The following is a 24,283-nucleotide window of genomic DNA, read 5'->3' as shown; positions in this document are numbered from 1 at the left end:
AGCACGCAACGTCTCTTCCGGTTACTTTCTTTCGTCTGCAAACATATGGTTGCTGTTGCTATGGTTGCTACTATGCTCTTTCCTCTCAGGCTCTTTGGTTACACTCAGCCAACATGGCGACCATGTAGTGAAACGGTTTTTTTGCAGTGCCATCAAAATGAGGTAAGTTTTCGAGTTAGGCCAATGAATAAAGCAGGACTTCTACCATGAACCTATTAAGAAACGTTTCTAACGTGCTAGATGGAAAGAAATTGCTCTATCTTGTGGCTGTTGGGTTTATTAATTGAAATATTACTACATGCTTGAGATTACTTCTACTAAATGTGGACGACAAAATAATTGTTTTCATACTTCAATAAGTCCGGTTTTGTGTGTAAGCTAATTTGCGTACGAAACAAATAAAGCGTGTTCAGGGGTGTAGCAAGTGATTCTGGAGCCGTCAACGCTGTTAGCATGTTCACAGGAGCTATTTCCATTTGATCACTTTCTGATTGACCCGGTGGTGTGTGCAGAAAGCCTCACGTGGGCTTTGAATTCCATTGATAAGTCCAACACCACATAAATAAGTCAATGCCGAGTGTGTAGCCTACAAGTTGAGTGAGTGTATCGACTTCTGAGATGTATCAGCTGCTGGGAGTGACAAAAGCTTGAGTACATTTTATTGGAGATGTCCTGCATATCCATATCATCACATGGGAACAATTAAGTGACTCCATTTCCAACACACACATTCCAGATGTTTCCATCCCCTTGTTCAATTAATCAAGGTATATATCATTGGTCTCTTATTTTTTTATTATTTTTTGTATTTGTATTTTTAACCTAATCTCTATTGAGGACTCTTATCATATCATCACATAACTCATTGTAACTGCTTTATGTTTGTGCCTGTATGTCTGCCCATTGTCTAGCTTATCTGTCTTCAATGCCACTTTTTTTGTCACATTATCTGTCTGTTAACAGAGTTTTTTTTAAAGAAGGATGATTATTTGGCTAATGGTTTCATCTATCCATTTTAAAAGGGCCTTGACAAGTAAGTCCTTTCATCGCCACAAGAGGGCAGGGTTATTTTGGTGCCTCTAGAATATTTTTCACAACATAATAGTGTGACTCATTCAGCCAAAGCCTACTGTTCAGATAGCTGAATCCATCTTTCTCTATATATCTATGCCTCTCCTGTGGCGCAGGGTCCCCCGTTGCGGCATGTGCTTCCGGAGAAGCTATTTGGTGTGGCCCATCCTGTTGCTGCTCCTGGTAGGTGCGGCCCTGACAGCCCTGCTGCCCCCCGCTGAGGAGCAGGGGGCCGTGGGTGTCCTGGGAGTGCTGCGCCGGGCAACATCACAAAATGACAATCCTGCGCAGAGCCGCCATGGTGACAGCACGGAGGAGGAGCAGAGGTTTACCATCATTATCCAAACCTACAACCGCACAGACATTTTGCTCAAACTCCTGAACCATTACCAGGCGGTGCCTCATCTCCAGCGGATCATTATAGTCTGGAACAATGTTGCGGAGCAGACGCCGGCGAAGTTGTGGGACTCTTTGGGGCCTCATCCGGTCCCCGTGCTCTTCAAGGTGCAGACTAGCAATCTGATGCGCAACAGACTACAACCATTTCCTGAGATTGATACAGATGGTGAGTATATGTAAGCTTTTCATCTTTTATGTCTTGTTTCAAGATTGTCCTTCATTGGCGTTTGTTTGACTTTTGCCTGGATCCTTAGCTGTGCTGATGCTGGATGACGACACCCTGGTCAGTGTTCCCGACATCAGCTTTGCTTTCTCAGTCTGGAAGGTAATTAGGTTCAGCCACTCTGTAGATGAAAGTGATTCCCATTTGTATCTAGATTTGATCTACTTGTTACAGTTAACATATAATGCATATCAAAATTGTAATTTGTGTCTCTGCTAGAAACGGTTTACATGGTGTAATGTCCCAAACAAACCTTTATATTTCTCACAGTGCCATTGTTGAATCTCCTCTTGCCGGCCTCAGTCAGAAATGCTCCATTTTGGAGCCTGTCTCTTTAAGCCCTGCCTTCCGAAAAGCCCAGTCTGCTCTCATTGGCCCAAATTCAGCTTGAATCTTGTTTAATAAAACTTCCAGCTAGATTCAGGGGTATCGGGGCTATGCTTATCACAGGTGGAGCAGTACTATGTTAGGTTGGTTAATAAGGGAGGGGTCTGGCTCCTCCCCTTATAACATCATAAGGGGGAGGGAAATCTTGACTTGAGTTTTTGAACACAGGTTTTTAGAAAGCTGGAGGTGGAGTAAAAGAGAGATGGTGTTTTTTTGCATACTTTGAGAGTCTCTTGAAATAACGGGGACCCATATTAATGTTGAACTAACTAATCATTTACATAAGAGGCATTATGTGGTCGATTTAACTGCACCACACACAATGTGAATGGCATGAGGAGGTGTAGCATGAGCAGTGTTATCTTTGGTTCCACAGCAATTTCCAGAGCAGATTGTCGGGTTCGTCCCACGGAAACACGTCTCCACACGAGGAGGAGTGTACAGTTATGGCAGCTTTGAACTGCAGGACCCAGAAACAGCTGGAGGTGACAAGTAAGTTATGCTTCTTTTTTTCGTGTGCCACACAAAGCTCCACATTAACTGTACGTTGCTTGTTTAGTTTGGTGTTACTTTGATTACACCTTTAACATTGATCCTCTCTCCCCTCAGATACTCCATGGTGTTAATTGGTGCCGGCTTCTTCCACCGTCGCTACCTGCAGCTCTTCCAGGACCAGCCTCAGTCAGTGCACGCGCTGGTGGACCAAACGCAGAATTGCGACGACATCGCCATGAACTTTGCCGTGGCGCTGTATTTGAGGAAACACTCCCAGTCTGCAGCGGGCACATTTAACAAACCCGCCGGGGTCTTTGTAAAACCCGTGGATCTGCGCAACCTGGAAAAGGATGCCAGCAGCGGGTACCAGGGTATGTGGCACCGCCCCGAACACCTTCTACAGAGATCCTACTGTCTGAACCGGCTGACGCAAATCTACGGCTTAATGCCACTCTGCTTCTCCAACCTGATGATCTCCCAGTTTGGCTTCCCCAGCTATGCCAACCACAAGAGTAGAGGTTGAGGGAACTGCCACATTACTGACTGTTTTGACCTGAAAGATATTCAAGTAGCAGCCTGGCACGTCCGTGTTTTATTGACATTGACAACTCATCACGTGGTATGAGGGTTGATCACTTGGTGGACAGTGGATATTCCCATGATCTCTAGCTGTCTTTGGCATCATTTACTGGACCTAGAAAACATAAATGCAAGCAAGCTTTTTACAGCTTCAGACATTTTAAAGTAGCAGTTATTTGTGTTAACAGTGCCGACCCCTTCATGGGAATAAATTTCACGGAAAAAATATTTTGCAAAATGATTGCAAAACAGTAGCGATATGGCAGTTTCTCATCTGAGGAAATTAATTTCAACACTACGTTTTCAACACTAAATACAAATATTTATTATGTTTTCGTATTGTTTAGGTGCTCAATGCAATCGTTTTTTGTTTCAGGATACTGAGCAGTGTGAACAGCAAGGATTTTACACATGGCCCAGTCGGATGAAATGTCAACATTGAACATTGTCAGTCTTAGATCGGCAAACCTAATCTTAGGCCCCAAAAAATCCCTCAGATAAAGTAGAATTATTTCTAAGTATTTTGCACTTTTCAACACAATATTTATGTGCAGCACTATTCATGCATGGACAATCAGTTTAAAAAAGAAAATGTGGTCACGTGAATTTTCTTAGGAACATATCATGTGATTAAGTTAAATAAAGCAGACAGTATTCTCTGAACTGATTAGTGGATGAATTCATAATTACAATATCTGTCAATAAGATTGGAAAAAGGTGAACAGAGGTCTATACCCTGGGACGTACAGAATGATTGAAGAAAACGCAGAGTGATGGGGATCCTTCTGCAATGTTTTTGGATGTGGTGACAATTATCAGGTAAATTCTTGTTTCAATTAGTTCATTTCCCTTCAGCTATATATGCATAGGTATTAAAGCATTTTTGACTTTGATGGTTGAAACTCCAGTTTTAATAGCACCATCTCACAGGACTGTTATATTACATTGAATTCAGCAAATGATTTAGTCATTGAATCGTATCAGCACTGTCTTACTTACACAATGGCTTTCAATAACGTGTATAGGAAAAAGCTCACACAAAGGCTGAAGGTTAAACATTACTAAGAGGTAGGATAGTGATGATGTTTCCATTTGGTAGATTGAAGGTGTTGTTTGTAGGTTGCAGCAGAGGTCATCAGCTTGCACAGTAACCATCGGCCATTGCAACACCGGGCGGGTCCCGTGACCTGGTCTTCAAGTTTTAGCGCTCTGCATGCCATTAAAATCAGCTCATTTACTAAACTTGGATGAAAAACTATATTTAATGATAAACAATAACATCCAACCCCCTCCCCTTACTGGTGGGTAAAAAGTGTCCTTGCATATTTCTGAGGTGAGCTCTGGACTTGCAGAGTTCTCACTGTGCACCAGGCCCACGTCCTCCTCCTGGCCTGGATCCACTGACACCGGAGGAACGCATGTCATGCCACAGCTTGACAAGAGGCTCCCTCTTCCTCCAGATCAGTTTGTGACCATATGCCACATACCATCTGTAGGACCAGATAAAAAGGAGACGGTTAAAAACACACAGCAGGACAGGATACTATGAACCACAGTGTCCAACAACTTGATATTTACATGTAAAAAAACATTCAATAAAACAATTTTATGGGGGTGCTCATGGTGTAGTGGTTAGAGCGCCCCCTGCCCCACTTTGGTTGTTCTCTGCATGTCATTCCCCTCTCTGCCCCATTTAATCTCTGTCTCTCAAACTGTCCAATAAAGCATTAATAAATAAAAGTAAATAAATATATAATAATAATAATAATACTGTTTTATACAGCATGTAACTTGTGATTTCAGTATATAGTTATTTTTACAGAATTTTTCTCATAACTTTGAGTGTCATGTTGGACATTCAGTAGCAGTTCTGGACCGTGTCTTCATCAGCAAATCTTCAAAATTTCACATTTTCTTCTGATCAAATAAAGGACATTGAACCTCAGCTTTTAGGTTTTGAACTCCATCTGCTACTAAAGTGTATTGGATGTGAAAGAAAGCTTCTAAACATCTACCAAATGTAAATTGTGGCGAGATTTTATTCTCCACCCTCCGTTTCAAAAGGTCAAGAATTGACTGAACTCAAAAGGTACAAGCAGACTTTTTTACTCTCTCACTGCATTTTCCACAGTTTAGACTAAACACCAACTTTCAGGTAAGACGAACAAGTAAGTTTTTCTCCGCTATAAAACACGTTTGTATTATTGGTCCATCCTTTTAAATAAGACCTGTTGAGGTTAAATAAACTGTTATTATTCCTTTAAAACGTAAAAGAAACATTTGGTCGCTTACACTCCAAAGAGGGCTCCCCCAAGGTGGGCTGCATGGTCAAACAGCCGCCATCCCAGTATTAGCCCAGCTGCATCTATGGCAACGAGCGCTTTCAGAGCCTAAAGACAGAGCAATGACAGGAACCGGAAATTATACACAGTACGCTACACTAAATCAACAACCAGGCTGCGTTCCAATACCCATTCTTTCTGCTATTTAGTATGGTAGAAAAAAAGATTTAGGATGTCCCAATTCTTGTGGTCAGATTTTAGTATGCATAAAAATACCCAGATGTCTACTATATCCGTCCGAGATTTTCAGTGTTGAAATCAGCATGCTATTTGGGAGATTCTGACCCACAATCCAGTGCGCACACATCGACGGATCCTCTGTATGAAAACAACCTGCTACGGATATGAAAGCAAGAGGCATGATCAAGGCGTAATGTTATGATGAAATAAATTCACTCACACACACTGGACTTTGTCCCTTATGTTCATGCACAGATTCACATCACCTAGTCTCTGCAGCAAAGACACAACGGGACTGTCAACACCCTTTTTGAATGTGTGAAAACTACAGTATTCCAAGTCCTGTTACACTTCAGGAGGTGAGTATATACATAACAGAGCAAGACAACCCTTTTTTTCCTAACCATACATATAAACCTGATGTACACACACGTACTGCGCATCACTTACACTCCCTGCTGTGAATGTGACCATGGGAAGGAAGATAATGCCGAGCTTGGCCTCTGGCATCTGGGTGCAGACTGCGGCCAGCACGGCCATGACGGCGCCTGACTATGGATCAAACAAAAGACAGGTCAAAAGATTAGAGTTATTGCACTTCTTTTACGTGGGGCTGTATGGCGTTTGAGTATATATCTTACCGCTCCTAGTGATGGATAGAGACGTCCAGTGGCTGTTTTGCACATGTAGCTAACCATGTTGGAAATCACACCTGAAAATGCACATGAATGACGTATCAATCCTTCCAACCCGCAAAAAACTATTTCATCCCTTTTTTTCACTTTATTTTCCCATTTTTCGTAGTGACCATTTATTTTACCGACTAGTTCTAACTGTACCCAGATTCTAACTCGTAAGACATTCTAGAAGTGGTTGGGCGCTCGTGGTATAGTGGTTAGAGTGCCTCAATAGATTCAATAAGAGAATAAAAGAGGTTTGGGCTTGATAGATTCAATCCTGTTTCAATACTGTATTTGTATTCAGTTAAAGGCAATAAGACTCCAGATCCCTGTTCTTTTTCTAACTCACCTGCAGACAGGTAGACTGCAAGAAACTGCTCCTTCCCCAAGAGAGTCACAATTCCTGAAGAAAATGTCCACAGGACATACATGTTGGTCAACATGTGGATAATGGAGTAGTGGCTGAAGGAGGATAGGACCATGGGAAGGCACCGTGTTTCTGGTAGGGGGAGATGAAAAAGGGGACGGAAACATTAAACGTGCGCTTGGAACACACATAGAGGAAAACTTAATCATGGCCATTGGAGATCATGCTGAAAACTTAACACTTTCATGAAATGATCACCCTTCATGTTTGTTTAAGCAATCTTTGTATTATTCATTCAAATGTCTAGGTAGAACAGTTATACTTACTGGAAGCTGGGTTGGACGTGAAGTATTTAATCATCCTTCTCTGCAATGAAGGCACTCGCCAGCAACACAGGACTACAGCATTTACCGCAATGATACCTGGGAAATAGGCAATAAGGAGAGCTCCTGACTATGAAGAAATGTAGGGTAAGATTTAACACATATAAAGACAGACGTAGATTCTGGCCGTTATATTTGAAGACACAAAAGGCACAAAATGACTCTTGTTTCAGCAAAATGGGTTACCAGTGACTGTCCTCTGTCCCTCTGTGAGGCCGCTCCAGAAGTCATCCACGGTGGACATCAGGAGGATGAGCTGTCGCTGGAAGCCCGACAGCTGCTTCCACCAGTCATGCCAGTGCGCCATGTCCTGGGACCCCTGGGTTACATGGGAATGGTTCACTGGATCAATATAAGCTTGACCGCGGCGCAGGAGAGATGCATCATTAAAAAGGGATAGTTCAGTATTTTTAAAGTGGAGTAGTATGGGGTACTTAGAAATAGTAAGTGTGTTACCTTATTGAGATGGCAGATTTTTGCCACAGCTACAGTTTAACGCCAGACACCTCCCTTAAACTTCTTATAGTGACTGTGCTGACAGCTTTATCCATAAGGTAACACAATAACTATGTTTAAGTATTCCATACAATCCCACTTCAAAAATACTGAACTATCCCTTTAAAACCTCACCTGTGAGAATTTTTCGGACTCTTCTTCATCTTTGGCCCTCCGAACTCTCCACTTCAAGGTCTCATACTGCAGGATGGCTGCCGCACCGAAGGTACAGCCTGTAAACTGACATGGAGTCAGACAACAACCAAAACAGCCATCAAAGTGTCCCAAACCTCCAGTAGGCCTAGTGCGTGCATCAGTTAGTTTTTCTCATTCAAGTGGATGGAAGAATTGCAAGGACCTACCCCTACTGTGAACATCAGCGGTTTGAAAAGGGATGGCCTGGGGACTTTGGGAGGAGGAGTTGGATGAGGGGGACCTGGTGTGCCAGCCTCAGAGGGTGAAGCTTTTGTTTCTTGGGTGACATTTCCTTTCTTCGTATCCGCTCTTTTGGCTTCTCGACGGAAACCACGGCTCTGTTGGTTGTGGGGGTTCAGTCTGCCAAGAAAACGTGTCCACATCAGGAGGAATATTTAAATCAGTAGTATTATTATTTACAAACTGACAGCTTCAGTAAAAAATATTAACTTTTATATACTATGGAAAAAACATACTTGATTGAAATATAACATGAATGCCTAGCTGTATTCACGCAACAGAACAGCTCTGCAGTGAAAACTATAGCGTGTAATGCTGATAGCACCCAATTGTGTAAAATATACAGGCTTAACTAGCAAGTATACAGCTAGGTGAGAACATAGGCTGAGAAGCATGCAGGCTCAGGAGATTAAGCCTCCTACCAATAAGTTAAAACCTTAGCTATTTAATTATCAGGCTACAGATTTAATAGGGTCAAAAATAGGCAGTAGGAAAAGCAGGATATTTAATTATGCGTCTTAAAAAGCTTGGCTCATTCAAAGACATACTGGTTTCGCCTGCTTTGACTGTAAACATATGAAATGTACAGCTGTCCTCAGCCCCGTGGATCTCTCCACAGTGACAGTTAGGTAATCACACAAACACACGCTTACACAAACGTCCCGTCACTGATATTCACGTTAGAAAGAAAATACGACCTGAACAGCCGTATGCTACTCTCACCTGGGGCTTCGTGAAGTCGTGTTCGCGGATTTGATGTACTCTGTTTTGGCCCATTTCATTACACATCCCCTCCACGCCATGTTTGTGATGACCTCCTGCCAGAAGCCCCGCCCGCCGCCAGTCTAGAGCTAATGCTGCGTTCAAGGACTCGTCTTAAAGCTCCGATTCGTCAGTTCCACTCAAGAGATCTTTGAACCTTTATACAAGCCGCAAATAAGAATATAATTCGGAAAATACAACTTTATTGTAACTTCAACCCAATGTAACCATAGCCACTTATTCTCAAGTCTAAGCAAGTTGTACATAGGCCTACTGTGCATACATGATGTAGGCCTGATGCATAATGGAAATGTAGGCCTACTAGGCCTACATAAAGCACACTACATCTAAAAGTAATTTATGCCTATTAGCCAACATACACACTAGTATGGTATTATCCAGCCATTATTTGCACCTCAACTAACCCTTAGGCCTACATGTAGGCCTACAGTAGCCTAAGCTGTAGAGATTGTGTATGTCACTGTCCATTTTCTGTTTACTGTGTGCATGAGTGGCTACACTAAAAGCTACTGAAAACCAAGGAGTCACTTCCCTGTATTCTTATTCTGAATTAAACATTGAGATAACTTGAATAAAGAAGGAGGACAGGGCCTCTGAATTGTGCAGACACAACATCTTTTTGATTTTCGAAAGACTACACTTCACTTCCCTCTAGTGGCTAATTAAAGAACAGATTTGTCTGATGCTCGAGGTCTAGCTACAATACTTCTCGAGTCATTCAAATTAGTGCTATTTTATAGTTCCACTAATCTAGATTTTACTGATAACTATTGTACTTTGTTTTACTGGACTACAAACTTGACAGCCTCTAACTGCAGATTAAGATTTTAGATCTACAAGTTATAATAAAGAGGTCAAATAGGTTGCATAGGTAACTTTATGTACAATTGGACTTTAATACTTTTGTACTTTTACAAGAGTAAAATTATGAATGCGGTTAAATGAGTAGGCCTACTTTCCCTTTGTTATAGTGCTAAGTAAATGATCCAAATTATAATTCCCCCTCTGCAGATATGTCCAAAATGAAAGAAAGAAAGAAAGAAAGAAAGAAAGAAAGAAAGAAAGAAAGAAAGAAAGAAAGAAAGAAAGAAAGAAAATGTGAAAGCTTTGAGCATAGAGAAGAATAAGAGATAACAAAACAAAATACATACAGTGGATGATATATTCTTCAAAAGTTCAAATGATTAGTTAAAAAATAATTGTTATCTTTCTCCTCCTTTGTTTTGTAAACATTTGGTTAGCACATATACACGTTTGTTTTGATTAAAACAAGATAAAGTAGTGCAAGCCTATCCCTTGACAGTTGCTGAGCAGTATTGATGGCACTGGGTGTTATTGGCATCTGGACAAGTTCCACAAACTCCTCACAAGCTTGCCAGTGACTCCAGGAATATGTGAAGAAGGTAGAATTTTCCGTGAGAAGGCTGCACTGCAGTGACTGCAGAGTTTACAGGGGCTCTCCTCACCTGCACTTGACTCACCGGGCCACTTTAACTACGGACAATATGCACCGAGAAAAGCTGTAGAGCTAGAAAAGAAAAGAAGAAAGGCTTTAAAACAGCAGTGAGTTTATAAGGAAGTGTTTGCGTGCTGCTTTGAAAGGAAATCTAAATGCCGCTTTGGTACAGAACACCTCCTGACATAAGCATCTATTGTACTCCTGCTTCGACTCTGTCCTGCAACACACATGCACGCACGCACGCACGCACGCACGCACACAGACACACACACACAGACAGTCTCAACCCTCCCCCAGTCTTTACCTGTGCCGAGCTCACTTCAATTTACTCAGAAACCCAGATAAATGCTGTAATACAGTTAAAGCAGTTTGGGGAGCAGGTTAGGTAATTAATTTCATCCGAAGCAGACATCGATCCCATGGGGATGATTATATAATACAGCATCATACTTCCGCAAGCACATTACGGAAAAGTGTGGTTGTAGAGGTTTTATTCGGGACAAAGTTACAGTGTACAAAAGAAAGCGGAGCTATATGCCTTTGCCAATGTATGGAGCCAAGGACACAGACTGCCAGGTTAGATGATATCCTATGGGTGCTGCAGGTCCTGGGACAGTGGAGGGCAGGCAGGGGAGATGCTGGAGAGGAGGAGCAGAGGAGGCAAAGGGAGGGATGACAGTGATAGGACTGAGGAGGGGAGGCAGAATGGGAGGAACAGAAAGAGAGAGGAGAGGGGATGAAAAAGAGGGTGACAATCATGAATATTTTAAGGTTCCTCCTCACAGGTTGGCTTATGTAAAAAGCTGTTTGTGATTTGGATTTTGGTAAAAAGGGCTGGACATTGCTGCAGTCCTGCTATGCATTAAAAAAACACAATGCTCACACACATGAATCCCTCCCTTGAATCTGTTTACAGGGCTGAAGCCTAGGTTTCTTTCTGATCAATGCAGCGCATCTTTTTCTCCCACCCCTAGCAGAGGTGTCCTCTTTCGGGTCCTCTCATCGATTCACTGTGAACCGACGCCAGCCAGGATTCGCCTGTGTCGGCACCATGGGGCGAGCGAGGCCTCGGTCATGTGACGAGAAGCGTGACGTCTTGAAATCAGAAACAACTTGACATTCTGGTGTAGGACAGTCATTTGTCTTGCTGCAGTGTATATACAGTACGTCTGGAGAGAGTGGATAATGAGGCAACTCTGGGGCTTGGATTCTCTGGCAGACTCGTGATGATGGACGTCATTTGGCCTTGGGGCTTCGATTTCAACCCAAAGGCTATAAACATCTAATACCAGCAGCCCAGTCTTTTTATACCACCCAAAGGAAACTCTAGCTGTGATCATAGCGTCCTATCTGAGTGCTGATGCAGTGATTTCCAAGACACTGATCAATGGGCCAGTTAGATAATACCACCACACTGGGACTTGTTTTCCTGTTGTTGTTTTTTTTCTGCTTGGATTTTAGGACCGCAGTGGTCAGTATATGATTTACACAATGCAACTGTGTTAAGTGGACAATGAGTGGCCACCACTGCCAAAATCCTGATGTTCATTGTACCCCAAATACCATAGAAGACAGCTTATATAGCACAACAGCTTAAAGCTCTCACTACTGAGTGTTTATGTAGGCCCCTTAAGGTTTTTCGGGCTGAAAGAAATCACAAGAGAATAAAAGGGGCACTTGAATGAATATGAGACCAGTACATTTCACCCTTGCTACATACAGTATGCTGCCTGCCCTGGCATTTCAACACTGTTTTGATTACACAACACTAGCAAGTTCATGAAGAGCTTGTTAGCCAAAAAACAACAACAACCAAACATTATACTAGAGCAGCCTGCTCATTCTGAATGTACTCTGCAGTCTTTCTATGATCTGTTCACAGTGCCTATCAGAATTACACTGCAGTATAATCAAATAACAGGCACAATAAAGAGTCAAATGCTCAGGGCACAACTATTGATCCGTGAATCATTCATTAAATAATGGATGTCTCTGAACAAAAATATCATCCGCCTTTTGTGAACAGTAAAGCAACGTGTTAGGCTGTTTAGCTCATCACTGTTGGGTGTAAGTGAAAATTATTTGTCAGTCATTTAAAAAAGGGGCGCTGAAATATTCAGAGGAAAAGATGATGAAAGTTGCACATTTTGATGTGTTGAGTTTACTTACTTATTCCCTAAAAGTTCAGAAAAGGCATAGACTTAAAGAAATCATGACCGTTTGTTGTCCCGTGGCTCCCAAATGGTGGAACGAGCACCCCATTGATATCAGGACAGCAGAAAGTCTACACATCTTCCACTGCAGGTTCAAAAAAAAGCATTTGTTGATGAGTATGATGCATTACTTTATTTGAAGGTACACAAACCTTCAGCATTAGTTCTACAGAATATACCTTGTATGTGAATATGTTGTGAATATCATTAAAAAAACAAGATGATCATCCCGTGTCTAGCCTGACATTTTATTTGAATTATTAAGTCATAATTACCTAACCATCACCTAATGATTCATTAATACAGTATTTCACTGTTTACCAGTAATCATTAGTCCTTGAATCACAGTCTCTCAGTACCAACTCATTAACTTTCCATTACCTGATGCTTCATCAATACAGTATATCCTAGTTTGTGTACCTTAAAGTAAAGTAATGCATCATAATCATTAACAAATGCTTACTTGACCATTAACGTACCATTACTGAAGCAGTTTGTGTACCTTCAAGTAAAGTAATGCATCATACTCATTAACGAATGCTTACTTGACCATTACTGTACCAATAGTGAATCAGTACCTACGCATTAACTTTCCATTACCTAATGCTTCATTAATACAATATCTCCCAGTCTTTTTACCAGAAACTAAACAGTGCTTGAATCAGTTACTCAGTACCAACTCATTACCTAACATTACCTAATGCCTCATTAATACAGTAACTCCCGGTCTGCTTACAGTAACTAATCAATAGTGCTTGAATCACAGTCTCTCAGTATCTACTCATTAACTTACCATTAGTTCCTCATTCCCACTCAGTACCTACTCACTTTTTGTGTACCCTATTGTAAAGTGATACCCAAATCTCTTCTGACTGCACCTTAGCTAAGAAGATGTTGATCATTAAAAAAAAGAAAAGAAATTGCACCTACATGTAGCACTTAATAGTTTGGCTTATTTGAAGCTAATGTACTTGCATGATGTTTGATGTTTTGAGTTGGTACCTTCACGGTTGAATGTAGCCTACTACGTTTTGGAAGCCACTGAGGAAGAAAAGCATCAGCTAGAATAAATGTAACGTAGGAAAGGAGGGAATATGGATTTTTATCATTATGCTTATTAGCAACTAACAAATGCTGGTGTTGACATGAAGGTCTAGGCAGTAGCTATTCTGGATCTGCCTATTATGGATTTGTCGGGCATGGGACAATAAGAATAACTTTAATCATTTATCACTCATTCAACCGTACTGTTTGTTCAAATATTTTCTTAACTGTTGTCTGATCAACATTTCAGTTTGACATGATGCTTATTGGCTCCATTGTACAGCCACATGGTATTTGTTATAGCACCCACCTAAAGAGTGCCAGGACGACAAATACAACAGTATTGATCATGGTTTATTTATAAAATAGAACAGGTTCGTCAGCATAACCATCAGAACAAAGTGTAAGCATGCATGCATGCAGCTTTAGAAGGGCTTTGCAATGCTTTCATTTGAAACAGTGGGATAACAGCTCCTGACAAACACATCTACTGTGCTCTGAGTCCTGCATCATCCATTCTCGCCTGCAAAACACACACACACACACACACACACACACACACACACACACACACACACACACACACACACACACACACACACACACACACACACACACACACACACACACACACACACACACACAGAGGCGGACTCAGACTGTTTGAAGGGTAGGGGCGAAAAAATAAAAAGGGCACATTCTGGACAACATTTCTAACTCGATAAATTTAAAACGGATGCAAACTGAAAATATTAAGTTTTTCTGACTTGGCATCTAATTGTGCTTTTCCACTATGGGTACGGACATACTCTTAATCCGCTTTTTGCTTTGTGATCCAGTGGAGATTTAAATACCACTCGATGTAGCTGTTTTTCATAGCGACGCTACATGAAAGCAACGCCTCTTTCGCATTCCCCGTTCGTCGGCTGCACCTCATTAGAGTACCACAACTTGTCTTTTCGGTTTGCCGTATTCTTGCTCCAGAGGGCACATCATCATGATTTAGGCCTATTGTATGGAGGTGCAACCTAGGGCACTCAATCATATTTGTTCACGCGTAAAGGGCAGCCAACAAGGCACTTTCTCTCATTTTCACCACCATAGAGGGCGCTTTAGCATCACTTTTTCAACCATGGGGGCACCTGACGGGCAGAAGTGCACTAGAAGGGCACCAGAAGGACCAGACGGACAGAAGGGCACATTCAGGGCACTATCAGGGCACTAGAAGGACCAGAAGAGCACTATCATGGCACTATCAGAGCACTATCAGGGCACTAGAAGGACCAGACGGGCAGAAGGGCACTATCAGGGCACTTGTAGGGAACTAGAAGGGCACCAGACGGGCAGAAGGGGACTATAAGGGCACTCATTAAGGCACGTCATCAAATTTTCTTGCTCTAGAGGGCACATCATCATAATTTATTGTATGAAGGGGCACCCTAGAGGGCACCCAATCATGTTTTGCTCTTGAAAAGGGCAGTCAATAAGGCATTTCCTCTCGTTTTCACCACTCTTGAGGGCACTTTAGCTTGCTTTTTCAACCCCCCCCCCAACCCCCCCCCCCCCCCAACCCCCCCCCTGAGTCCGCCACTGCACACACACACACACACACACACACACACACACACACACACACACACACACACACACACACACAATGACAGAGTCCCATCCCTCCCTCATTCTTTACCTGAGCACTCACTCCACCTTTATTCAGAAACTCTTGCAAACACCGAGGGGACAGCAAGAGCTTTGCATCCGGTGTCACGGCGGGGTAACTACAAGGAGCTCATTTCGCACTCCATCACTTGAACCAAAGCTTCTTGCTTCCCTCTGCTCTGCTGTCCCAAACAGCGCGCACCGGCTCCCCGCGCATTCCCTCAGCCTACGTCGGCAGTAGATATCTTCAACTTCTGCAGTGCAAAGGGACATGGGTGATAAAAACGCCGGTAAGAAACTTCCACGTGCTTGTACATAAATTAGTCATGAGCCTATTTTGTTTTGCTATAGGCCGATATTTCGTTTTTTAATCTTTGTCTATTTATGTTGACTTATTATTAACCTATTATGATAATCATTATTGTTATTATTATTTTATATCATTATTAGGCTATATAGGCTACACATATTTTTTTTAGGACGTTTAGCGCTTCTTTGTTTTTTTTTCTGAGCGCCCACTGCGGAACACAAAAAAAGCCCTCTAACTTTGTTAGTAGACTGTGCCAGAAGCGTGCAGCAGAAGACCACAGGCTATTGGCTAGAGCAGTGATGCACTTTCACAGCCGAGGCTAGAAGTTGAGCCAGAGGCTGCCGGGGATACTGTATAGGCTATGTGAATTAATTAAAGAGACCACAGACCAGCGCATGCTTCAGTGCTGCAGCGCGGTGATGCTGCTGTCCCGGCTATAGCTCAATCTTCTACCGCTTCGACTAGTCCGCTCTCGCCGTTACGACTCTCCAGCATCGGGTAGCCTGATTAATATTCATAAAAACACAGTGTGGGCTATTGGAAAAAAAAAAACATAAACAGTCAATTTGTGCACATGTTAGACTTGTGTTTTCACCCCCGATGTTGCGCATGGTAAACGGTTTTTGTTCTCCCTGCCGGAGCTTTCCTTTACCCTGTCAGTGCTGTCAGCTGATTTAGACAGAAAACTGCTGGCTCTCCACTTTTTTCGGTGAGATGACTGTGCTCCTGTTCCCTTGAGCAGCGGTGGCGGTGGTGTGGCCTCAACGATCAGCATGCATGCGTGTTGTTCATATAGCTTTAATGGGCTATATAGGCTGTCATTTAGGGCTAAATGATGGGGTCTGCTGCATGGAAAACTGCTGTCCTGGGGTTATTATTATATAAGCGCAGCGTTATAAATGTAGCCGTATATCGTCATGCATCTTGTGGTTGTGTTGGCAGTGTTTTTTCAGATACGTTTAAGGATGCATGGAGTCAGCAAATCTGGAGACGCTTGTTGTCAAAATCCCTTTTTGTCAAAATGTGTGAATATCTCCTCCACAATCTGTTACTTGTAGCCTAGGTGCTGTCAGTGTCTGCACTGGATAAAAAAATCCAGTGTTAATTCACAGCCTAGGCTCTGTAAACGGGCAGGTGGGCCCCTTTGTTTACATACCCTTTTTTCACATGCCAATTTACAGAGCTTAGGCTTTGTATTTACACTTGATCTTTTTTCACCATGCATGCACACACAGTACGGACAGGTAGCGGATTGTGATATTCACTTATTCCGACAAATAGTGATTTTCACCACATAGCTGTCACTAGAATCGCTGACTAAAGCACAACAGCTTATTCCCCACTAAGGATATATTTGGATGAAGGGGACAGAGTGCCCATGTTGAAGTAGGGTAACATTCTAGCTTATGCTCACCCTCATGTGTTTTGCCCTACAGTTTATTGTAAGGCAAAATGCTACAGCAAAATTCAAAAGATACTGGGTAATACATATGTCGAGTAGACAGAGCATGGGGAGGGGCCGGTCCTGTGTGCAGTTTCCTTTTACCTACATCATCCAGGCTGTAAACCTGACTTACATCATTTGGGATCTGGTTTGTGGCATCTTCCATTGATCCCACACAGCATAGATGAAGTGTTCTGCTACCACCTTTTATATGCCTCTTGCTTATTCTGTTGAGCATAATGTCGGTGGGTAGGGTACTCTGATGTTGTTAATACTTGCCACCACAGCACGTTTTATGTTCATTGGAACTTTTTTATGCCTTATGGTGAAGTCAAACCAGTTAAACGTGAAACATATAAATAACTCCAGAGCTTTAATTATGACAATACATCTCAGTGACTGTATATTGGTCATATAACCGGCCACTTTATTAGGTACAGCAGTTCAATTTCTTCTTAACATATATAACTAATCAGCCAATCACATGGCAGAAACTCAATGCATTTAGGCATGTAGACCTGGACGGGACAACTTATTGAAGTTAAAACCGAGCAACAGAATGGGGAAGAAAGGGGTTTTCAAGTGACTATGAACATGGCAACGTTGAGGGTGCCAGAAGGGCTGGTCTGAGTATTTCAGAAACTGCTGATCTACTGGGATTTTCATTCCAAACCATCTCTAGGGTTTACAGAGAAAAAAAAGGAAAAAGGAAAAATATCCAGTGAGCGTTTTTGTTGACCAAAATGCCTTGTTGAAGTCAGAGGTCAGTGGAGGATGGGCATACTGGTTTGAGATGATAGAAAAGCAACAGTAACTCAAATAACCACTCGTTACAACCAAGGTATGCAGAATACTTTCTCTGAACAAACAACACGTCCAATTTTGAAGTAGATGGGCTACAGCAGCAGAAGACCCCACCGGGTGCCACTCCTGTCAGCTAAGAACAGGAAACTGAGGTTACAATTCACACAGGATCACCAACATTGGACAATAGAAGATTGGAAAAATCATGCCTGGTCTGATGAGTCTCCATTTCAGTTGTGACATTCAGATGGCAGGTTCAGAATTTGGCGTAAACAACATGAAAGTATGGATCCATCCTGCCGTGCACCATCAACCATGCCACGTTCAAAGTCACTTAAACCCCCTTTCTTCCCCATTCCGATGCTCGGTTTGGCTTCAGCACGTTGTCTTGACCACGTCTACGTGCCTATATGCATTGATTTTCTGCCATGTGATTGGCTGATTAGCTATTTGTTTTTATAAGCCATTGAACAGTTGTACCTAATACATTGGCCAGTGAGTGTATGTGGTGGCTGATATAAAAAGCCAAGCCGCTTTAAGTATTGCAGTCTGAGCTATTTACAGTATCAAGTGTTTTCCATTAACAACGTGCACTGTTTCCTTTTTTGAGGCTGACTCAGTGTTTGTGTCACCGTGGCTCTTGTGTAACGACGTCGAGGCTGATCTAATCACTTGTATATTTCAGATTTATTTCACGTGTTTTTATTAAACTGTACTTCACCTATTGGGAACTTTTGTAAATGTAGTAATTAATTACTTGACTGTGATTACGTAATCATTGATGTCTAGGGGTCTTAAGCTCTACCAGTGGAACATATGTTAGTCCGTTTTCCCTGGAGTCCCTAAGCAGGTTAATGAGGCCATGACAGTCCTTCATATACTGTTCACACTCGATATAGCTCATTTCTGTCAGTGTTTCTGCATTCTGTAGGATGTGGCATTTCTCTCACAGAAAGGAGGAAAAGCTCTTTCTTTAGTGCGGCTGCTGGTTCATTTTTCACATCCCTCTTCCACCCCACTCACTCCCCTTCCCTTTTTAAATTCCCTCTTTTCTGTCATGCACACGGCAGCAATCTTTAACCTCTCATTTCTTATTCCCCGCGTGTTGGCAGTCTTGACTATCGCACAATTTAAAAATTCCCCTTTCCTTGTCCCCTCTTTCTGTCTTATGCCTTACTTTTATTAATAATACGTGCGTGACAAATCTTCACGGTGAATGCTGAGGTCTGCATTCTCTCAACATTTTGGAATTCATCAGAAGCTTTGCACTGTTTGTTGTCATTTGCTGTGCTGGTTGTTACTAAAAACCCGTCATCACAAAGCAGGAAACAATATGGACAACTCTTTGTTGTGTTTTTTACGCACACATGCCCCATGAAAATACACACAACAATACACTTATAGCACCTCTTGATGGGCTGAGGGACTACACATAAGTGAAATAGCCAGGTGTGTCTTTCCTTTGGAATGCTGATCCGTTATATGTGACAAGTATCTTGTCTCGTTGTACTCAGATTGAGCCCCTAACCTCAAGTTTGCACACTTGATAGTTAGGAAAGACAATAGTGGCAGCTTCGCGTAATGCAACCATTAACAATGTTGCAGTGCTGCTTATTTTAGCAACACAAACCTTGCTGTAGCTTTGCAGAATATGAGAATGCTTTCATGGCATTGCAGCAACTGGAACCATCAGCAGTGAGGACTCAGTGCTGTTGTACAACACAGTGTTTTATGCACACACTCTTCTATACATTTAAAGGGTTCCTCTTCTCTGCATATAGGCTGTTGTCATTTGTCAAGGCACATCAAGGTTTTTACAAAAAAAAAATGACATGTACATTTATATTATTGCTGATAATTTTTCAAAACAACAGCAATGCAATGTTTCAGATGTGTTTAACATTGTATTGTCTAACGTTGAGCTGGTTCCCATTTTATGACACAAATGAGAATGAAAAATTTACTTGTAGACTCTTTACATCTGCATGTTAGACATAAACAAATCGTCAGTTAGGCTGCTGTCAAGCAATGTAAGCTCTTATAAAAATGTTAACTCACATATTTATGTTGTATTTTTTTCCATTTGAATAATTACAGACGGCTGGACAGAAATCCAATGGTCCCTTATGGCAATGTTTTACAGAGCCAACACTAGAAAAGGCCAAGTGCAATAGACAATGCAAACGTTTGATTTTCAAATATTTTTCTGCGTCTACGTTTATTAAATTAAAGTTTATTTAAGTAAAATGTTGTTTCTCATTTGTTTCTATTATTAAAGTTGTTGTGTTTTGTCAAATGCAAAAAACAAACCAGCAACAAAACAGCCGACCTGTTTTTTTTTTTTGACCACAACGCATTTTTACAGAATACATTTTCAATGACAGTTACATTTAAAGCTGGTTTCACCTTACAAGGTGAGCACTTTACCCTCCATCCTGTTTACAGATCGAGGAAGGTGAAATGAGAGCTGTCCAGCAACTTTCCACAGTGTCATCACAGACAGATTAACTGAGTTTGTCCAAACACAGACAGGACATTTTATTTATTTTTTTAGATATAAGGTACAGTTTGGACACATGTGGAATACAGGTCATCCAAAAGTTGTCAAATGGGATGCAATAAAAATGCTTGATTGGAGGAGGGATGATTTTTACATCAGACATTTTACTCTTAATGGCATGATTTTCAGTGGGGATGTGGAGAATGCCCCCTTCACTTTTCCAAACCCTGTTTTTGTCCCCTCACTTGTATTGTTTCAGGTCAACTTTCTGGAAAGACAGGGATGGATTTGCCCCACGGGCCTTGAGTATGACACATGTGCCTTACAAAGTGAAATCATTATGCAGTCTGCGCACCAGGTTAAAACTAGTAAATGCAGAAGTGGTGGCAGAAGTCAGATACTTAAGTAAAAGTAGCTAGCACAGTCCAGAAATACTCTGTTAAAAGTAATGGATTTCATGTTCTAAGGGCGCAAACACAATATACAATGTCAATATCAGTAGAGCAAGCGCTTAACAGAAAGTCTTCTTGCTGATATATTACTTCAAATACTCCTGGGTAGCTTGTGAATTAATATTATAAACTTTCTGTTGATTCCGTTTTGTGTTATCAATCCAGGTCTGAATATAACTAGTAAATGTATCAAATTAACGTAGCAGAGACGAAAAGTTTGCTTCTGAGTCGTTGTGGAGTAAAAGTATAAAGTAGCAAAAAAATGGAGATCATATAGGAACTAAAGTAAGAACCTCAAATTAGTATTGAAATCATGGATTGAAAAACACAAGGCTACTTGAGTAATGTGCATTGTACTTAGAACCACTTTATGTCAAACTAATATGGTAGGGTCAGTTCATGTTAACATTAAGATAACTACTATATATTTTGGTCATACATTTGTCTTGTCAATTTTTGTTTAGCTACTGTATATTCCATTACATTTTGGTTCCTCCTTGTTCCCTCCATGCTATGGCCCCCTTTTTCTCTTTTATCTCTTCATCCTTTCTCTCCCTCCCTCCCTTTCTCACTCTCTCTCTCTCTCTGTCTTTGTCTCTCTCACTCTCTCTCTCTATCTGCATAAAGTTGTGACTGGCTCTGCAGTGGGACAGTACAGTGAGAGCTGAATATACAGCGGCAGTGCCATCACAATATATGTGATGCTTGGTGTGACGCCAGCTCCCCCCATCCCCCTCCACTGTCTTCTCTCTTTACTCATCTCTGACCTTTGCTAATTTGCATAGGCGCTGTTGTTTAGGCATTTTGCTGACCTACAAAGTCCTTTTATGCACGTTGTATATATTATACATTGCGAGGGCATGTTCCCAAGGTAGTTGCCAGATAATGGGTTGTCCTTGTGGGGCAAGGTTGTACGAGCAAAACAAGAATGAACAAAAGAGGAATGTGGAAAACATATCGGATATATGAATAGGCCTATAAATAGAACAGTGACTCTACTAGTAATGTTACCCAGCCTCACTCTCTCTCCTTCTCCATCTCCCTGCTGCTTCATGGTCAGATCTCAGTTTCGCTGTGTCTTATTTCTGGGCGCTTTATGTTATGACGCCCTCTAGAGTAAAAAGCTGCACATAGTTTTGCTTTAACATCTCAGTGCAATGTTGGTCACCCTGGACCAGATTGAGTTGAATATAGACAGTCACAATTTTGACTTTTGAAACAGGATTTGTAAACAAAACAATATTCATATTTAGGATGTATTAAACGTGAATCAAATGGCAGATAGCACACATTTGTGATCTACAAACATTTGGAATCACACATTTGAAAGCATAGTTGAGCTGATATATCACAATGCATTGTTCGAGACGAAGTGTAACATGTTTAGCATTTGTCTCATTGTTGATTACAGTCAGACCTAACAGTATAGAGCCTTTCTTCTGAAAAAACAGTAAAAACAAAACTAATAGTTTGAGAGCCAACTGACTTATTACTTTTACATTGCAACAAGATTGCCACAGGTCCTAGAATGACCAATCATTAGATCTGTAATAAAATACATATTGTATTTTTTGTTTTGGTTTGATTCATAGTTATCTTTCCTGCTAATGTATTTGTTTAAGTTTTTCATAATGACTATGATAAAGCTAGAGTTTTGGCTCAAGTGCCAACTTACTCAGTCTGTAGTGTAGAATGGTGGTATGCACCTCAGTACAAATTTGAAAACTACTTAATTTTATTCTATTACTACACTTTTTACTCCATGTTAGAAAATATAAATGATTATGTCTTACTGTAAACAACTCAACAATATATCAAAGTCTAAATTTGCTATTTGAACAATAATAATAATAATAATAATAATAATAAATAATTAAATAATAAAATGCTACTTGCTCATTGATTCATCGGAAATTGGGTGATTATTTAATTTGGGTAGGCCTAAATGCTGTCTCCCTTGTTTTTATGCCGGTTATTTATGTAACATTTTCTTTCTTCAACTGTTATATGTTGGAAATGTGCCCCCATTACAGAGTTTTGATGTTTGTAAAAAAAGAAAGAAAGAAAAACACATGTACTTTTAGGAGGTATTACTATAAATACAGTAGAATCAATAGCCTAATTTCGCTGACTTTAATTTCATAGTAATTGGTTTATGAAGCTCTATAGTACTCAAAGGGAACATTTGTCTGCCCTTTGATACTTATAATTAGGCAATTTATCATTATAATACAATACAAGATTTGTACTTAAACAATAGCCTACATTCTCAAAGTCAATGTAGGACTTGTTGTTGTTTTTTACTTATGTTTATGAACTATATCCAATCGGTGTCCATCAAGTGCCTCGTGCAATATTTAAAAACTTAATACACTTAAATGTGTCACTCGCATCAGGTGACAACTTTATATAAGCCTAAATCAGTAGGCCTGTAGCCTATGGACCTGCATGGCCTGTAGTGCCCGACCCTGGAAGATGTAGGAATAATTCTAAAAATAGTATCAACACAGATGTTTCTTGTCTCGCCTCGTTAAAAGGCGTTACGCTACTAGTTGAAGAAGGCTCGAGCAGCCTATGTCTGGTGCCACAAGGACACACGGCGGCCTTTCATAACCCAGCGTCTGGGCCGTAAACTTTCCCGGTCCGTGTTGTAGGCCTTAAATCTACCACAGATTGAGAAAACACGTTTGTCTTTAAAGCGGCGGGCGCTACGGCTGACGTGGGCTCTGCGTTGTCCGCTTGTTTCCAATGTAGCCTATCTGGAGAGAGAGAGAGAGAGAGAGAGAGAGAGAGAGAGAGAGAGAGAGAGAGAGAGAGAGAGAGAGAGAGAAGAAAAAAACTACAGGCTCTCTTGGGGTTCCAACATCTGTGCATCCATCATCCACTGTCAGCTCAGCATTACCTCACTCTTAACACCAGCCTGCTGCCACTCACCCCTGCAGTTTAACTTTGGCGTGCATGCTCTCGCTCTCTCCCGCTCTCTCTCTCTCTCTCTCTCTCTCTCTCTCTCTCTCTCTCTCTCTCTCTCTCTCTCTCTCTCTCTCTCTCTCTCTCTCTCTTTATATCTCTCCCTCGCGCTCTCTCCCCTTTCCTGCATGCTTTTACGCCGCGCTGCTGCTGCTGCTGCTGCTGCTGGTAAAGACGCGGAGACAAGTAGGGGGAGGGTGGAGGTGATGGTGGGGGGGTTGTACAATTAAGAGCACATTGTAACGTCCTTGCGTTGCCTGCCGTGGCGGAAGAGGAGTGTGTGCCGTCCGTGAACGCAAACGACCGTCGGTGGACGAGAAGAGGATAGACAGAGAGAGAGATAGAGAGAGAGATAGGGCTAGAAATTGTAAAAGAAAAGAAAAGAGAAAAAGGAAGACAGGGGAATCACTCAAGATGCCCCGTTTTAGCGTAATGTGTCCTGAAGACTATGCCCTTCCGGCGTTCTGAGGGCTTGCTGTGAAGCCTGCAGTGAGCTACAAGCTGGCTGGCTGGCTGGCTATACGCTATGCTGCCTGACCCTGCTGTGTTGTGATAGCCTAAGTGTTGTCCGATTGTTTGGATTGCGGAAAGGGCTCCCATCAACCCAAATCA

General features: G+C 41.6%; 2 protein-coding genes across 2 annotated transcripts; one reads left to right on the top strand and one right to left on the bottom strand.

Annotated features, from left to right (window-relative positions):
* Positions 1–116: 116 nt before the first annotated feature.
* On the top strand, positions 117–3,102 carry extl2 (exostosin-like glycosyltransferase 2). Its single transcript, XM_080034784.1, has 5 exons — positions 117–162; positions 1,188–1,636; positions 1,725–1,795; positions 2,457–2,572; positions 2,690–3,102. The coding sequence occupies exons 1-5, from the start codon at positions 158–160 to the stop codon at positions 3,096–3,098; spliced, it is 1,050 nt and encodes a 349-aa protein (XP_079890910.1). The 5' UTR covers positions 117–157; the 3' UTR covers positions 3,099–3,102.
* A 1,389-nt stretch (positions 3,103–4,491) lies between these two features.
* Positions 4,492–8,868, bottom strand: parla (presenilin associated, rhomboid-like a). Its single transcript, XM_080034783.1, has 10 exons — positions 8,760–8,868; positions 7,964–8,156; positions 7,737–7,841; positions 7,293–7,425; positions 7,050–7,145; positions 6,706–6,855; positions 6,318–6,388; positions 6,127–6,228; positions 5,447–5,544; positions 4,492–4,644 (listed from the first exon to the last, which is right to left on the bottom strand). The coding sequence occupies exons 1-10, from the start codon at positions 8,837–8,839 to the stop codon at positions 4,512–4,514; spliced, it is 1,161 nt and encodes a 386-aa protein (XP_079890909.1). The 5' UTR covers positions 8,840–8,868; the 3' UTR covers positions 4,492–4,511.
* Positions 8,869–24,283: the final 15,415 nt, after the last annotated feature.

The sequence above is a fragment of the Ammodytes marinus genome (assembly GCF_949987685.1).
Source record: "Ammodytes marinus genome assembly, chromosome: 9".
Taxonomy (NCBI): domain Eukaryota; kingdom Metazoa; phylum Chordata; class Actinopteri; order Uranoscopiformes; family Ammodytidae; genus Ammodytes; species Ammodytes marinus.
Note: the sequence above shows the minus strand (reverse complement) of the source record. Positions and strands in the feature narration are given on the sequence as shown.